At 43.9% G+C, this 19,156-nt stretch overlaps 1 protein-coding gene across 1 annotated transcript; it reads left to right on the top strand.

The window, feature by feature from the left end:
• The first annotated feature begins 670 nt into the window (after nt 1–670).
• On the top strand, nt 671–18,625 carry LOC120917038 (cyclin-dependent kinase inhibitor 1B-like). The gene is made up of 3 exons (XM_040328031.1): nt 671–1,443; nt 14,735–14,849; nt 17,949–18,625. The coding sequence occupies exons 1-2, from the start codon at nt 810–812 to the stop codon at nt 14,842–14,844; spliced, it is 744 nt and encodes a 247-aa protein (XP_040183965.1). The 5' UTR covers nt 671–809; the 3' UTR covers nt 14,845–14,849; nt 17,949–18,625.
• Nucleotides 18,626–19,156: the final 531 nt, after the last annotated feature.

A 19,156-nucleotide genomic window follows, 5' to 3' on the forward strand; every position in this document is an offset into this window, starting at 1 on the left:
TGCCCCATCGAGACAGGGTAAGTGCCTGGCAGATGGTGGGCGGGGGGCACAGTGGGGGCAATTGATGGCACAGTGGGGCGCCCGCTACCGACACCCGCTGCCCCATCGAGACAAGGTAAGTGCCTGGCAGATGGTGGGCGGGGGACACACAGTGGCAGCATTTTATGGCACAGTGGGGACAATTGATGGGCACAGTGGTGGCAATTGTTTTTTTTTTTTTTTTTTTCTGAATTTTTCAGTTTGTTTGCGCCTGCCCAAATTTTGAGCACCAGCCGCCGCTGGCCCTCGGGCCACTGGTTGGGCACCCCTGATCTAGGGTCTATGACCAGCTTTTTCCATGCCTCATGCTTCTGATTAGTGAAATGTTTACAAGCCCCAGCCTTAAATTTTCTCTTAAAGGAATTTCCCTTTTTGGAAAGTTCCCCAGCTGGATCCAGGCTTTGTTTATAACCCCGATCTGCTCTTCTCTATGCAGGGAGTTCTCCCTCTAGGACCCAGCAGACGCCTGTCTCTCAGGCTCGTAGTAGAGTAACCTGAACCCTCCCTTTCCCCCTCCGATGAGTGCAGAGTGGGCGTGGCCTGACTCCACCCCTTCGCAGCGGAATCAGCTGTGTTAGCGTTACACCTCGGGGCGTCCAATCGCTGCGCGCCGGGGGCGGGCCCTGCCCTGTGTTTTGGGCGGGGCCCCTGAGTGTGTGTAGAAAACAGCGATTGTCCCCTGGTTGAGCCGCAGCCGGGCGGACAGGGTGGAGGAGCAGCCGGGAAGGTGATCGCGTTTGGCCCCTGGGAGGAAAAAATAAATAAAGAAGATGTGCAATGTACAGCAGGCAGAAGTGGCCCCCAGGCCGGGCCCCGCGGTGTGCAGGAGCCTGTTCGGACCGGTGGATCATGCCGAGCTGAGCCGGGAGCTGCACAGCAGGCTGCGGGAGATAGAAGAGGAGAGCAGCCGCAGGTGGGACTTCGACTTCCACAGGGAGGTGCCCCTGCCCAGCAGCCGCTATGTCTGGGAGGAGAGAGGGGGGGACTCGGTGCCAGCCTTCTACAGGGCACCCCACAGGGTGAGGGGCACCAACAACACCCTACAGGGCCCTGGGGACACCCAGACTGAACCCAGTGCCAGCACCCAGACTGCACCCAATGCCAACTGCATTCCCCCTAATGCCAGCCAGCCTGCAACCAGTGCCAGCACCCAGCCTGAGCCCAATGCCAGCCAGCGGTGCCAAGCGACCCAACCTGAGCCCAAGGCCAGCCAACGGTGCCAGGCCGCCAGCAGCAGCCCCCAGCCTGCCCCCAATGCCAGCACTGAACTCCCCAACAGCACCCAACCTGCTGCCATTGTCCAGCCTGCCCCCAGTTCCAGCACTCAACCCAACAGGACCCAGCCTGCCCTCAGTGCCAGCAGTGGACCCTGCAAGAGGAGCCACCCCGTGTCTCATATTACAGGTAATGTTACATTGTTGGAGCAAAAACCGATCAGAAAGGGCTGTTTACTATTCACAGGGATGTTACATTGTATCCGTTTATCCTACAATGTCATGCATTGCTAACCAATTATTAATCAATTGTTTTTTTGGAAACCGATTAAGCGGATAGATCGGCGATCAATGGATTTCCAGTTGCTTGGTCGGATAGATCAGCGATCGATGGATTTCCAGTTGCTTGGTCGGATAGATCAGCGATCGATGGATTTCCAGTTGCTTGGTCGGATAGATCAGGGATCACGTACGATCGCGTTCAAGGTGAACCAAATTGGGTGGATGGACCAATAATCGACGTGATGGATTATGCGCAATGCATTTCCAGTTGGCATTGGTTGCTTGGATAGATCGGCGATCGGTGTGATTAAATCTTTTACACTGGATTCCCAGTTGACCCGAATTGATCGGGTGGATAGATCAGGGATCAAAGCGAACGATTGTGTACAATGTGCTTCCAGTTGATCGGGTGGATATGTCACTTATCAGAGCGATCAATCGTATACACAATGTATTTTCGGATGACCCATGTTGGTTGGGGGGGGGGATAATCGATGATCGGAGCAATCAATCATGTACAATGTACTATCCCTCCAAACCAACACAAGGCAACGAAGTACATTGTACACGATCGATTGCTCTAATCATTGATCTATTCCCCCCCCCCCCCCCAACCAACCAACATGGGTCAACTGGAAGATCAATGGTCACAGCAATCGATCATGTACAATGTATTTTGCGGCTGACACATGTTGGTCAATGATCAGATCGACTGATCGCGTACAACGTATTTTGGTTGAATAGATCAAATCGATTGATCATGTACAATGTATTTCCGGTTGGCCCATGTTTGGGCGGATAGATAAACGATCAAATCGATTGATCATGTACAATGTGTTTCCGGTTGACCCGTGTTGGTTGGGGGGATAGATCAATGATCAGAGCAGTCGATCACATACCATGTACTTCCAGTTGACCCGTGTTGGTTGGGGGGGATAGATCAATGATCAGATCGATTGATCATGTACAATGTATTTCCGGTCGGCCCATATTTGGGCGGATAAACGATCAAATCGATTGATCATGTACAATGTGTTTCCGGTTGACCTGTGTTGGTTTTGGGGGGGGGGGGGATAGATCAATGATCAGAGCAGTCGATCACATACCATGTACTTCCAGTTGACCCGTGTTGGCTGGGGGGATAGATCAATGATCAGATCCATTGATCATGTACAATGTATTTCGGTTGATCCATTTTAGTTGAATAGATCAATGAGCAAAGGGATTGCGCTTATGTACAACGTATTTCCGGTTGGCCCATGTTGTATGGGTGGATCGATCAATCATCCGATCGATTGATCATGTACAATGTGTTTCCGGTTCACCCATGTTGGTTTGGTGAATGGATCAATAAGTAAAGCGATTTGCTGGTGTACAATGTATTTCCGGCTGACACTAACACATTTTTGGTTTTTCCATAACCTCAATCCTCACATCTATGTTACCTTCTGCTGCACTGCACAGGTGGTGTTGGCTCTTTTCTTTGCTTCCCCCCAGTTGTTACATTGTATCCTGTTCTATATACACCCTTTGTACTGAGAGAGGACCTATTATGATACATTAGATGGTAATGGGAGCTCTCTGTTTACAATCCAAATGTTCTGCCTTGGTTATCCTAGTGGTGGCTGTTAGAGTTACATTGTAGCCTGTTATCCTTCCAGTGTCCTTTGCCTGATGGAGCATTTTACATTGTTCCATTGTTACTGTTGTGTCTTGATGGATTATTGTTACATCATACCTCAAGTTGGCCAAGATTGTTATAACGTATCCTGGCCCATCTATTCTATTACACTGTAATGTCTATGTATACAATGTATCCTGGCATATCTATAATATTACCTTTGTAATCGGGTCTATATACTTGGTTACAATGTATCCCTGGCATATTAGATTACCCTGTAATGATGTCCATATACACATTACAATGTATCCCTGGCACATCAATGATAAAACCTTGTAATGATGTCTATATACTTGGTTACACAATGTATCCTGGCCCATCTATTATATTACCCTGTAATGTCTATGTACATGATGTTACAATGTATCCAGGCATATCTATACCTATGGGGTCTATATACACGTTGCAATGTATACTGGCATATTAATTAGATTACCCTGTATTGATGTCTATATACACGTTGCGATGTATCCTTTTTTTTGAGAGGTAATGACTCCATATCTATTATTACCCTGTAATGTTGTCTATATACACATTACAATGTATCCTTCCATATCTATTATTACCCTGTAATGTTGTCTATATACACATTACAATGTATCCTTCCATATCTATTATTACCCTGTAATGTTGTCTATATACACATTACAATGTATCCTTCCATATCTATTATTACCCTGTAATGTTGTCTATATGCTCATTGCAATGTATCCTGCCATATCTTTTTTTATTTTATTTTTTTGAGAGGTAATGACTCTATTTTTATTATTACCCTGTAATGTTGTCTATATACACATTGCAATGTATCCCACCCAATCTATTATAATCACCCTGTAATGGGGTCTATAGACATTGTTAAAATGTATCCCGGCCTATCTATTTATATGAACCCAGTAATGATGTCTATATACATGTTGCCATGTATCCCACCCAATCAATATTGCCCTGTAACAATGTCTATATACACATTTATATGGTATACCGTGGCCTATTATCACCATGTTCTTATACAGGATTTATAAAGCCGCCAACAGTTATGTAGCGCTTTACAATATAAAAAGGGAGACACTATAGTTGTAATACAATAAAATGCAAGAGGATTAAGTGTTTTTTATTTATTTTTTTGGCAATGGGGGGGGGGGGGGGAGAGAGAGAGAGAGAAATCAGGGGATCTACCTCCTATTATCTGTTTGTTTTTATTGGTAGGTTTGTGTTTTTTTTTTTTTTTTTGTTTTTTTTTGTATGGTATTTGTAAAGAAAAATCCATAAAGTATAAGATTATTTACTTTAATAATCTTAAACTTTTATAGATTTTTTTTTTTTTCTTTACAAATACCATACAAAAAAAGACTAACATACCACTAAAAACAGATAATAGACGGTAACTCCCCTGATGTTTTTCCCTATTTCCCTGGCATATCGATGATAAAACCCTGTAATGATGGTTACAATGTATCCGGCCATATCTATTATTACCCTGTGATGTTGTCTATATACACATTACAATGTATCCTGCCATATCTACTATTATTTATTTTTTATATATATATATATATATAATATATATATATATATATATATATATATATATATATATATATATATATATATATATATATATATATATATATAATTATATATATAATTATTTTTTTTTGAGAGGTAATGACTCCATTTTTATTATTACCCTTACAATTTAATAATAATGGGGGTCTATATACACATTAACCATGTGTCCCAGCTATTCTATGATGCTACTTTTAATCCAGTCAGCTGATCTGACCAATTTTTCTTTTTTTTTTTTTTTTTTTTTTTTTTTTTTTTAATCATCCTTTGTTAGATTGTAATCCCTTTTTTTTTTTTTATTTTTTTTTTTTTTTATTTTTTTTTTTTTTCGTGGAAGGTAACGGACCGTTTTATGCTTTTCAATAAAAGCTAAAGTTCTAAATTGGGCATCATTCTCATGCAGAATTTATTTAAAAATGTTATATATATATATATATATATATATTTTGTCTTAAAAAGAAACACGCCATTTTTGACTCGACTATCAATCTTAAATGTCCCCAAACTTCTGAATAGGTTTTAAATCAAATCAATTATTAGAAATGGTGTTGTCGGTCTTGCAATGCATCTCAACTGATGCATCCCCCCCTATTCCTGTAATGGGTCCAATAAATTTCATTGTTGGGATTTTGGCCAGCCCCTCTCCTCTGCATTCTAAAGGTGCTCCTTTTTTGTTAGGCAGCATTGGGAGTAATCTGTCTTGATAGAATCTTGCTGTATCCTCAGTTCCCCTCTGCCCTCCCCTCCCCTGCTCTGCCGGTTGCATTGTATTTACTGGCTGCATTGTGTCACTCGCCGTGGCTTTGTTGCGGTTCTTCCAGGATTGTGTCCTAACACTGATTCGCCTCACTTGTGTACTGGAGGCATTGCTACACTTTTTTTTACACTGATTTTGGGACACTGGAGATGTAAGCGCTGCTTTACGATTGCTACACCCTGATTGCAGTCTTTGGCTGAATATTGCATCACCTGCTTGTTGGAGACCTGCCCTCTCCACCGTGAAATCCCATTTACTACGTACAGTAATATAGCTGAGAGGAGATTCTGCAGCTTCTGGTGTTGGTGGGACTTTAGTTTTTAATATGACTCTTCTAGTTCCTCTTTTTTTTGCCCTCATTTTTAGGACACCAAATAAATTGCAGACAGCAGAATCTGCAAATCTGGAAGTTTACAAAACTGATGAGTTTTTGGTTACAAAGTCTCTGACGTCCTATGTGACCTCTATTCTCCAAACGCAAAATTCCCCCTTCCGTAATTTCTGTCCACCTAAAAGTTCTACGTGTCCCACAACTTTTGTGTACTCCAGTGGTCTCCAAACTGCGGGCACCTCGGACACTATTTCTCCCACTGATGCAAGGAACTATTCCTTTTACACCAAAGGGGCGTAATTCCTGTCACTAATATCAACAATGGTGCGCTATTCCTCTCCAATGATCCCCAACGATGGTGCGCTATTCCTCTCAATGATCCCCAACGATGGTGCGCTATTTCTCTCAATGACCCCCGGGCGATGGGGCGCTATTTCTCCTCAATGATCCCCCGGGCGATGGGGCGCTATTCCTCTCAATGATCCCCAGGCGTTGGGGCACGCTATTTGGGGCGCCATGCCTCCCCAATGATCCCCGGGCGATGGGGCGCCATGCCTCCCCAATGATCCCCGGGCGTTGAGGCACGCTATTTGGGGCGCTATTCCTCCCAATGACCCCCAACGATGGGGCATTCTTTACTCGCACAGGCCACAGTCTGCCCCCCTCAAAAATCTGAAGGACAGTAAACCGGCCCTTTGTCCCTGGTACATACTGTTGCTGTTCATCTCCATTTAATAATGTGAAAAGAATAAAAAAAAGTCCAGGAAGAAAAGTAGGAGTTTCTCGTAGTGGGTGTGTTGACCTCTCTACAATAGAGTCCCTTAGATATATAAAGGAAACATGTCAGGTGGGTGACTGGTACCTTTCAATAAAATAGCAGGCCTAACCTCAAACTTTTTGACCCCCCCCCCCCCCTTATATGAATGTAGCATACATGCATCGGAGTAACAGTCTTTCTGTAAACCGTTGGGATGATGCATCACGATCCTTCAGTTCCTAGCTATGGTCAAGGGGGGGGGGGGGGGGGTCTGTCTGGTGAGGCACTGATTGTCTATAAGGGCAGAGGGAGCCAATTATTGCTCTGTCTGGTCCTGGGCAGGTACTTTTTTTTTCTAGAACAGCATTTTTAACAGAGGAACCCTTGAGATGACTTTCTGATCTCAACGAACCCCCTGCTAAAAAAATGACTATATATCTACAACTCGTGATACATGATGGTCAGTGGAACGAGTGCTCCTTACACCCAGGGGCAGACTGATAACTCGTGGGGCCCCCAGGCAATAGGAGATTATGGGGCCATACAGTATGCATATACACATACACACACACACACACTAAAAAGGTACTGGAACGGCGGGGCAGCTATAATCTTGGGATTTTTTTTTTTTAGACGTAAGGGACATTTCAGGGACAGAGGAAAAAAAAAAAAGATTTTTACATACTGTCTCTGGCTTTACTGAGGCTGGCAACCCTGATGGGGGGGCCCTAGTGGCATTGGGCCCTCGGGCAGTGCCTGAATGGTCAGGCCGCCCCCTGCTTACACTTGTGAACATTGGGAAGAAATACCCCGTTTATAGATGGCTAAAAAGATTATTCATGTCAGTGGGAACTCATCTGAGAAGCATAAATTGCTCAAGGAACCCCTAGCAACCTCTGAGGGAACCTCAGGGTTCCATGGAACCCTGGTTGAGAACCTCTGAACTAGAATCTTGTAAGACTCCGACATTCGCTGACCTGACTAGGCATGATGGGCATTGTAGTTCCTGAACAACTGGAGGGCCATCGTTTTGAGGACCCATGATGTAGGGTAAGCATATGGGGCATCTTCAACACCGAGACAGACTAACAAGGTGGTTGTATTGAGAATGTAGGTCCTTTTTTTTTAACCAGACAGCAGATCTAACAAAAGAAAAATGTATCCAATATCCAGTGTTGCAACGTTTGAAGGCCAACCATAGATACAAGAGCACTTTTTCTTGTGGTCTGTCGCAGTAAGATCTTATCTGTGTCCCAACTGTAGACACATCCTAGGTGACCAATCTTGAAAATAATTATTATCCAATGGATTGCTCCATATGATTTTTTATCCTTACTCCAGTATACCCGTTTAGGGCATAGGCATGCCCACTTGGGCAAAATGATGCTGCAGGTGGTTTGTCCACAGAACTAATCCTGCAACTATCAAGATATTGAACAAATAAACATGAATGTTGGAATTGCTCAACTGCAAAAATGTGTATAATATATCCTTCGCCGACAGAAATGGTGGGGGGGGGGGGTTGGGGGTCTAATTTATATTCAACTGGCTGAGGGCACGCAATCCAAAAATCTCAGTTTGCCAAGTCGGATCTGCAGTGTTTTTTTTGCAGCAGGGCGTTTTGGAGACTCTTCACTTTGTCCTGGGAGCTTGGGCCGCCCCGCCCCCCCCCCCCCCCCCTCCCTCCCTTTTGGCTGCCTTTCCGCCAGTACAATAGAAGTGCTGGCACAGCAGTTTTGTGGCCTGCTGATCTCAGCTGAGCCAAGCAGACGTACAATGCTGCAAGGAGCTGTCAAATCACTTGCCCTAAATGGGGAAGATTTAGTGGATCCTGAACAAAACTAAAAGCGCATTTAATTAACTTTTTTTTTTATTTATTTTTTCTCCCCTGGGCCAGACAATACATTGGAGCCCCCGAAGGTTCTTAAAGTGGAATACAAGTCGGGCTATAAAAAAGTACAACAATCTAATTTTTTTAAATGTAAAAAGTGTTTTTAAAGTTTTTGATTATGCAACAAATTTTATTTTTAAATTTTCTGTAGTAACTGTTTAATCTTATCACTTAAAAGCTAAAGTGCAAGCGCCCTGGGGCGATTTAGTTTGCATTTGTAGCGCTATACAAGTTACTCATTCATTCAATTCGCCTAGAGATACTTGTGAGACGGGGTTGATCTGGAGTGGTGCTGGGGGGTCTGGGGGGTCGTCTAAATTTATTGACGGAAATGGCAGTTTGAGGTCTCCTTGTGGCCAGTAGACTTCTCCTAGACTGCAGTTGCTCTCTACCCATTTTAAGGACCTTTTGGTAATGACTAGAGGTGTCAATATGGCCACCCAGCTGCTCATAGACCAGGGTGGCATTATTGTGAAGAAGAAAGACCAGGGTTGTCTTCATATAATTACCAAAGGTTCCTCAACATGCAGAAGACCACCCTGGTCTTTTTAAATTTTGTTTTCTTCACAATAAGGCCACCCTGGTCTATGAGCAGCTGGGTAGCCACATTGACACTTCAAGTTGTTGCCAAAGGTTCCTCAACATGTTTTTTTCCTTCTTCATAATAAGGCCACCCTGGTCCATGAGCAGCTGGGTAGCCACATTGACACTTCAAGTTGTTGCCAAAGGTTCCTCAACATGTTTTTTTCCTTCTTCATAATAAGGCCACCCTGGTCCATGAGCAGCTGGGTAGCCACCTTGACACTTCACGTTATTGCCAAAGGTTCCTCAACATGTAGACGTGTCATGTGGTTATCCAGCTGCTCATGGACCAGGGTGGCCTTATTATGAAGAAGGGGAAAAAAAAGACCAGGGTGGTCTTCTACATGTTGAGGTGTGAAGTGTCAATGTGGCTACCCAGCTGCTCATAGACCAGGGTTAGGTTGCCCTCTACCCACTGAGGAACCTTTTTGGCAATAACTTGGTGTCAATGTCACCAAGCAGGCCAACCCTAGACCACGGTTGCTCACCTGTTGAGGGACCTTGGGTAATACTTGGAGGTGCCAATGTGGCCAGCTGGCTGCTTCTAGGCCAAGGTTGTGCTTTTTTACTTTTTGAAGGACCATGGGAATCGACCTGAAGTGTAGAGCTCCAAAGAGATGAAACCGAGTCGTTCAAATCGTATTAAGTCGGTGGCCAGTGAATTTGGGGGGGGTTTGACAATTCCGTCTTAACTCCTATAAGACTGGTCAGGCACTGGATTGCTACTACTCTGACTAATGCATCTTGGGCACACTGCTTTGCTCGGCTGCTCTTTGACTGTTCTGTGCAGAACTCCATGAAGAATGCCTCGTACACCCGACCGGTTTTCCCGGCAGGAAAACTGCTATGAGAGCTTTTTGGCCGGGAATCCCGACAGGAAAAACTGCGATGGAGCATACACACGGCCGGGATTCCCAGCCAAAGCTCTCACCGCAGTTTTCCCTACGGGAAAACCTCTCGTGTGTACAGGGGGAAAGTTACAGAGCAGGTTTAGAGTCTTTAAAGCGGAGGTTCACACAAAAAGTGAACCTCCGCTTTTTGGATCGCTCCCCCCCTCCGGTGACACATTTGGCACCTTTTTAGTGGGGTGCAGATACCTGTCTGAGACAGGTATTTGCACCACTTCCGGGTCTGATCCCCGCTGGGAATCCAGCCTGTGACGTCACTCCCCCCGCTGTCTTCTGGAAAACACTGTTCCCAGGAGAGAGCGGGGACCAGTGACGGCGCGCCGCGATCCTCCCACATGCGCAGTAGGGAATCGGGCAGTGAAGCCATCAGGCTTCCCTTCCTGGTTCCCTCACCGCGGATGGCGGCGGTAGCAGCCGAGGACCGAGCGATTGCTCAGCCTCGGCTGCTGACATCGCGGGCGCGCTGGACAGGTAAGTGTCCATTTTTTTAAAAGTCAGCTGCTGCCGTATTTGTTAAAAAAAAATCGGTAGAACCTCCGCTTTAATCTCTGAAACTCTCAGACGGAATTCCGCTCAAGCTGTCTTGCATACACAGGGTCACACCAAATTCCGCCAGTCAAGAACTATGTTGAGGCACTCAGGATAAGCAGATACCTGAGGCCCACTTACTTCTAGTCCCCGCAGATTTGTGTTGCTCCATAGGTTGGGCCAAAGCTTGTCTATCCAAACTCTGGATTGTATTGTATATATTTTGTTTTGCCGAGGTTCCCTCACTGCTAGGAGGTGCTTCAGCTTTTTGTCCACAAGATGCTCACTTTGGAGCAGATGTAGTTCTCTAGCTTTGGGGCAGCATTGAATTTGGTTCCATTACAAATCCTCCATTTGACCTCTTACCATTGTCATAGATTTTATATATTGATTTTATATATTGATTTTTTTTTTTTTTTTTTTTAGCCCTTGTATTGATCCTTTTAATTAAATGTATTCCATTTGATTGAGCTTTTTCTTATGCTACTTAATAAACCTGTACTTTTACTTCCAAAAAAAAAATACTATTTACTTTTAGCTTTAGCTGGTAAAAAAAATCTCTGTTCTCATTGCCAACTGTCGAGGCCTCTCAATGTAGTGGTGGTGATTTTATTTTTATCCTTGAACCCCCACCTTTTTTTTGTGGACAACAAATTGTGAAAGGAGATCCTCTCGGCAGTTGTCACTGGAACAGGTGTCCCCCGTGGTGACAACTGCAAAACTGGGTTGCTCGCACTTTCAGTCCGGGGGATGATGGACAAATGGAGTGGGGGGGAATTCCATGCAATTTTTCTCCTTGCGCTTTAGATCTTCTAAAAAATTGTGACTTATTGTTTATATACAAAACATTTTTTGCCTTCCTGTTCCCCTGCCATACATCAACTGAAGCGTAAAATCTGTCTTGACATGGGGGGTTCCTGATCTATATATTCTGTGTGCACTGGTGTAGGGGGGGGGGTCCAGGTAGGCTTGGGGGGGGGGGGGTTAAGTGTCCCCTAGAACGGTGCTCTCCAAACTTCCGTGCCTTGCCCCTATTCCTCCCACTGGCGCCCAATGACGGGGGGGTGGCGGCCCTATTCCTCCCACTGGCGCCCAATGACGGGGGGGGTGGCGGCCCTATTCCTCCCACTGGCGCCCAATGACGGGGGGGTGGCGGCCCTATTCCTCCCACTGGCGCCCAATGACGGGGGGTGGCGGCCCTATTCCTCCCACTGGCGCCCAATGACGATGGGGGGGCCCTATTCCTCCCACTGGCGCCCAATGACGGGGGGTGGCCCTATTCCTCCCACTGGCGCCCAATGACGGGGGGTGGCGGCCCTATTCCTCCCACTGGCGCCCAATGACGATGGGGGGGCCCTATTCCTCCCACTGGCGCCCAATGACGGGGGGTGGCCCTATTCCTCCCACTGGCGCCCAATGACGGGGGGGTTGCCCTATTTCTCCCACTGGCGCTTAATGACGGGCCATTGTTACCAATGCCGGGGCATTTTCTACTATTGGCCACAGTCTGGGCCCCCCCCCCCCCTAAAGTCTGAAGGATATTAAACTTTTGTTTAGAAAATTTGTAGACCCCCCCCCCCCCCCCCCCGGTCTAGAATGTTTTGTTGGGAGTCCAGAGTAGATAGTAGGTGGGCAGTGGTACGGGGTCTTCTGAATGACCGGATCGTTGTACGGTAGGGGTGGGGGGGGGGGGGGGGGGGTTGCCTTTAGCAGATAATTGGGTTCTCCATTATATATTTCACTGGTAGGTTTTTGTACACTTTGGAAACTCTTCCCCCACCACCTCCTCTGTGAATTTCTGATGTGAATCCATACTTTCAATGATGCACACTCGCTTTCCATTGTTGGGCAGCGTTTAGTACGGAGATAGACCGGGGCAAAAGGTTAAGCCATGCATGCAGATTAGATGACGGTCGGAAGTTTCAACTGGCGAACAATCGTTTGTGCAAACAATCATTGCATGCTTGGATTGCTCAAGTGTACATGTTAATGCCAACTGTGGAGAAGGGGAAGAATATCCAGACAACCCTAGTGTTGGCCTAATCCCAGGGCATCAATACCAACTGGGTTAGCAAATTTCAACCCAGACAAAGAAGTACCCAAACCCCCTCCAACGGTCACGAGAACATTAAGCCGTGGGGATGTCATCATGGTAATGCCATCCTATTCCGCCACAGGAAAGCATTTTGGGCTTGTCTCCGCCCCCTCATGTACTTTTCTGCAGGCATCCTGTAGTGGGTGGGGCCTAATTATATAAAAATTATTATAATATTATAAAAATGTATAAAACCTTAACGCCTATGGATGTAGAAGTTGATATCGGCTGTAGAACAAGACTTGCTAAACAGCAAAAAAAGCAACAAACACTGATAAGAAAATTGCCACGCTAGATATTGATCAGATATAAAATATAAATATACTGGACAAACATACAATACTCAATATGTCACAAAAGTATCATAGAAATTGTTATATATAAAAATATAATTTTTTATATATATATATATATATATATATATATATATATATATATATATATATATATATATATATATATATATATATATATATATATATTCTATGATACTTTTGTGACATATTGAGTATTGTATTTTTATATCTAGCGCAGTAATTTTCTTATCAGTGGGTGGAGCCTGCTGGGACCCTCTCAAAACACTGCACAGACTATGTGCAGAACAGTAATTACTGTATGCAAGTGGTGCACCAAAATAAAAATTCATTCATTGAAGTCGGTGAGATGCATCATGCCATTTTCGGCACTTTTATTTTATTTTTTTTACTATTGAAAAATTATATTTAAATTTATTTTTGTGCCTGGAGTTCAGCTTTAAATTTTCAGATCCTTTAGGACTGGAACACTCATCTTTGGTTATCTCTTTTGTGTACACCTTTTTTTTTATAAATCCCTTTCTAGTTTCGCTAATACAAATTCCCTTGTAGTGGGTCTTTTTTTTTGGGGGGGGGGGAGGGTACATAAAGCTTCAAAGAAACCAATCTAATCTTCAGTTACAACTAAGCACCTGCAGGATTAAAAGTACACCTGCTCTCCACCAACCCCCCCACCCATCATCCCCCTAGACTTATACTTTCAAAGGGCACCAAAAAAAAAAAGGGAAAAAATAAAAAAAATGTTGCTCCTTCCATGGGTTACTTTTTTTTTTTTATTTTTTTTTACGAGTGTGTATGTATGTATGTATGTATGTATGTATGTATGTAATATATATATAAATTCGTCAAAAAAATAAAAGTATTTTTTAAATTAAATATTTTTTCCTCCTTACGAGATATCAGGATTTTGGAGTTTTATGCGAAACGCAGAGAAGCATAAAAAAGAAGGTGATCTTGTGACCTGCACCGTGGCTTTCAATGCATTGTATTTATACATTTCTTAATGTGCTTTTGTGTGTCAGGCCACTCGGTATATGCACACAGGTGTCTGGGGGGGGGGGGAGGCACAGGCAAATAAAATACCCGTCATGGGGGGGGTGCTCTTTCACTATTCTTGAGTTTCGTGCCATGAATGCTTTGTTTGTTTTTTTTTGCTAAGTCTGTGCACTGAAGGGTACGACGGGGGGCCCTATACATTTCCAGAAATTTTATTTTTGTAAATGCACATAAAAATAAAGTGTAGAAAAATGTAAGAAAGGAAAGATACACTCTCAAAAAAATAAAAAATAAATATATATATATAAATATAATTTTGGGGGGGAAAAAAAAAAATCCTTTTGCAATTAGGGAGAAGGGGGAAAATATTTTTTGTGTGTGTGTGTGTGTGTGTATATATGTGTGTGTGTGTGTGTGTGTGTGTGTATATATATATATATATATATATATTTAAATTAAATATATATTTTCTCCCTAATTGCAAAAGTATATACACACACATAATTTTGGGACTACAAAAAATAAAAATCCTTTTGCAATTAGGGAGAAAAAAAAATAGTTTATAAATATCTATATCTAACTATTTTCTTTTCTCCCTAACTGCAAAGGATTTTTTTTTTTGTAGTCCCAAAATATATACATATAGAATTTTGGACTACAAAAAAAAAAATGCTTTTGCAGAAATGGTTATATTTTCATATATATTTATATTAACTTTTCTTTTCTCCCTAATTGCAAAGTATGTATGTCTTTGTAGACTAACGTTGAAATCTTTTCTGTTTCTTTGTTGCAGGTTTCTTTCCAGTGAAGAAAAAGTCAAAAGTTGTGAAGGCACTTTGTGACAAGTTGCACTCGCATTCCCCCATCCTGACAGAGCACACGCCCCGCAAGATGCTCCGATGATTGAGGTACGGAGATTTCCCCGCTAATCCCATTCTTTGAAGAGATGGTTTACATTTTAGGAGCGTTTTTTTTACTAGGTTTTAATATGAAACTTCCAAGGCTAGAGCTTCAAAGACGTTTTTTTTGTTGTAGCTTAAACATGTTAGTAGCCGTCAATTAGAGATTTGACCGGGACAAGGTCATCCAGTGCCCGGGGTGACGATACCAAACTAAAAACCTTTTAAAATTGGCTTTAAACAGAGTTCATTCATAGATAACCCAACAACCCCCCCCCCCCCCCAAATCTACAAGGGCCATTGAGGTGTATTGCATGAAGTTGGGTTTTACTGGACCCTACTGCTGTACTCCAAAATGTTGGTCCTGTCGCAGCAGGAAGAGAGACTAGGGTAAAATAAGCCCCATCATTGGTAGAGGCAGTAATGGGGCCCCAGCACTGAAGCCTGCAACTGCAGCAATGGGTACCCCCCAGCATTGGCCGCTGGGTCCCTCCTTTAACCAATGACATTTCATCTGTCTGTGGGATTTTCCTCCCCACCAGCTGTCTCCCCCCTGTCCTGAAGGACTGAGGGCAGTGCCATCTAAGTGCAGAATGACTGCTATTTAAATGTATAAAAGGTAAGAAATGCACTCACAAGGTTAAACAAATCCAGCATAAATAATGATTGTGGTGTTCATCCGCTGTACTCTCGGGTGGTCACTTCTGGATACGTCATCTGCCCCCCCCCAATCCTGTCTCAGAGTTTACCAGGAAGCCACCAGCACCCCCGGACCTGCGGCTACCACCCGAGAGCACATCAGATGAACACCACATTCGTCATTTATGCTGGATTTGTTTTTAACCTTGTGAGTGCATTTCTAACTTTTTATACATTAAAATTGCGGGCATACTGCACTTGTATGGTGCTGCTCCATGTCCTGTGTGTGTTACCAGAGTCCCCCTCTATCTCCTGTCCCCCCTCCCTTCCCTGCCCCCCCTTACCCCCCCCCCCCCCCCGACTGACATGCAATTGGGTAATGCCTTGACCAATGGCTGGATATTTTTTAATCTACAAGGTAAGCGTAGGAGTGCTTCTTGTCACATGGGTGTTTATTTACTGAAATCTAAAGCAGCTGTGCATGGTAGCCAATCCGCTTCTAACTTCAGCTTGTTCTATTAAACTTTGACAATACAACATGGAAGCCGATAGGTTTCTAAGCACAGCTGCACCAGATTTCGCACGCTCCAATTTTAGAAAATCTCCTGCTTGGTGTCGAATGGTGCTTATGCATGCGTCTAGAAGCTACGGGATGAGGTGCCGACACATGTTCAGCCTGTGTCTCTGCGATGATGGAACTTCCGTGTAAACAGGGCCAGACAGGGGGGGGTTGGGCAGCGGGGGGGACAGCTGCCTCAGATGCAGTGTTTACATGGGGAAAGTGGGAGCTCTGCTGCAGTGCTCTCTCCTAGTTTCCAGGACCGCAGAGTGGCAGCAGGTGCCCTGTGCTGGCACATTGAGCTTGTCACAAAGGGGCATCATAGATCAGTGCCACCCTTGATGCAGATCACCCATCAGTACCAGTACCTGCCCGTAAGTGGCAGTCCTATACTTCTTTCCCAGGTCATATGACCCATCACATGGCCATTCACTACTATGGGGCAGCTGCTGTAATCCCAGACATGGAAATATGCCTGCAATTTATTTTAAGGTCTAATGTAGTGGTCATCAACCCTGTCCTCGGGGCCCGCTAACAGCTGGGCTACCATGCACAGCCGCTTTAGATTTCAGTGTACCAGTTTCAGTAAATAAAACCCCCATGTGACAAGAAGCACTCCTACACTTGCCTTTTTAGATTAAAAATTATCCAGCGATTGGTCATGTGACCAATGCCAAGGCAATACCCAATTGCAGCATGTCAGTCATATGACCAGGGAAAAAAAAGTACAGGACTGCCACTTACTGGCAGGCACTGGTACTGATGGGCGGTCTGCATCAAGGGTGGCACTGATCTACGATGCCTCTTTGTGACCCCTGATGGAGCTCAATGTGCCAGCACAGGGCACCTGCTGCCACTGCCGTCCTGGAAACTAGGAGAGGGGCAGGGTTGATGACCACCGTTCTAATGCATATGGCCGCTTTTGAGCATCCAACATGCAGGCACCTGGAGACTCTGCTTCAGAGTACACAATACATGCCAACAGGACTGGGACAAAGGGTGGGTTGCTCTGGGTGCAGTGAAGCAAAGGGGGAGAAAAAAAATGGATGCAGGTTGGTACATCCATGTATTAATAGTGGGGGAGGGGGGGGGTGCATCTCTGGATCCTTGCCCAGCTATCACATTAGAGGCAACTCCATATCACTTAAAGCGGGGGTTCACCCTAAAAAAAAAAATTTTTTTTTCTCTAGCATTCCATCAAGCATACTAGCGTGAGCTACAGTATGCCTTTATTTAATTTTTTGGCGCCGTACTCACAGTTTAATCCCGTAGTGAAGTTTCAGACTCCCCGCGGGGAATGGGCGTTCCTATGCAGAGGGAAGATGATTGACGGCCGGCTATGGCGCGTCACGATTCCCGAAAATAGCTGAAATAGGACTTGGCTCTTCACGACGCCTGCGCAGTCAGCTCCTAGTCTGTGCGCAGGCACCATATAGCGCCGCGAAGAGCCGAGACCTACTCCGGCTATTTTCGGGAAGCGTGACGCGCCATAGCCGGCCGTCAATCGTCTTCCCTCTGCATAGGAACGCCATTCCCCGCGGGGAGTCGCTAGTATGCTGGATTTAATGGTAGAAACTTGTTATTTAGGGTGAACCACCGCTTTAAGCATGCCCGCCATTACAGGTTGACCCACCTTCCATTTTTATTTTGTTCCTTTATTATATGGTCTGCTTTAAATTTTCAAGTCCTCCTGATAAATGTTTAGCTCTGCTGGAGCCATCTGTCCCACCATCACCACCAAGGGGTGTGACGGGCTCCTAGCGACTTGGTCACTTCCATGTGGCTGAGGATCTCCTAGAAGAAGGTCACATTTTCCACTGAGCTCGGTGTCCTATGATCTCAAGTGTTTTTTTTTTTTTTTTTTTTTTCCAGCCCTGACCGATAATTTCCTTCTCTTCTCATCCCCACAGATTTGCACTTACAGAGCTGCCCAAACCTCAGCACAAAGGAGGAGACTGGGACAAGCCGGAGAGTCTCCCTGAGCCGCCAACGTACGAGGAATTAAAGAAGACTGGCGACAAAAAAAATAAAAAAACATCGGCCAATAAATGAGCACCAACTGTGATTTCTTTACAAACCATGTGTAGAACTGCTGTGGCTGGAAATCCCTTCTGAAAATGCCGGTTGCCTGGTCGTCATGCTCATCCGTTACGCTCAGTACTTTGTAAGCCGCTGACCCGCGGGACAAGTCTACAGCTCAGGACTTCCTACTATGTGTGTTCCCCAGGTCAGCGACGCCGAGAACTGAACCCACAGACAGCCAGGGAGATGGCATTTTTAGAAGAACATTTTGGAATGGCAGCCCCTGTTTTTTTTTTTTTTTTTTTTTTTTTAAACAGGCTTCCTTTTTTATTTTTTATTTTTTTTAGGACATTTTCACCCAAAACTGAGATTTCAGTTGGCGAGTCAAATCACTCTTTAGGTTCTTGTACAGATCAGGATATCCTCTTGTGAGAACGCGTTCTGCCCCGGCGACAAGAAACCAGTATTTCTATAATATTCATTGCAATGTAAGAAATGGCGGCATTCATTAAAGGGGAAAGGTATTAAGGAGTTTGGGGTCTTTATCTTGGAATATATATATATATATATATATATATATATATATATATATATATATATATATATATATATATAATATTTAAAACAAAAACACACTTTTATATTGAATATCATTTTTATAGTTTTACCTAATTGCAAAAGGGAAATATTTTTTAGTGTTGAATTTATTTATTTTTATATTAAAATCTTTTTTTTTTTTTTTTTTTTTAATTAAATTTAGCAATAAAAAAAAATTTCCATTTTGCAATTAGAGAATAAAAATGATTAAAAAAAATAATAATAAAGAAAAAACAACACAATTGTATATCTAATAATTTGTTTTTTTTATATATATATATATATATATATATATATATATATATATATATATATTTTACAAAAATGAGATGACCCTCAGTCTGCTTGCTTGTAATCAGCCTTTGTATAACTGACTAAGCCGGGAGTTACCATCTGTGCTAGAGAGAGGAAGGGGGGATGTGTCTCCTCTTGCATTTTGTGTACACTGCTCTCTCCAGCTGTTCTCCTGTGTTATTTTAACTGAGCTAAACCCACCATC

The sequence above is a fragment of the Rana temporaria genome, chromosome 11, assembly GCF_905171775.1.
Source record: "Rana temporaria chromosome 11, aRanTem1.1, whole genome shotgun sequence".
NCBI lineage: Eukaryota > Metazoa > Chordata > Amphibia > Anura > Ranidae > Rana > Rana temporaria.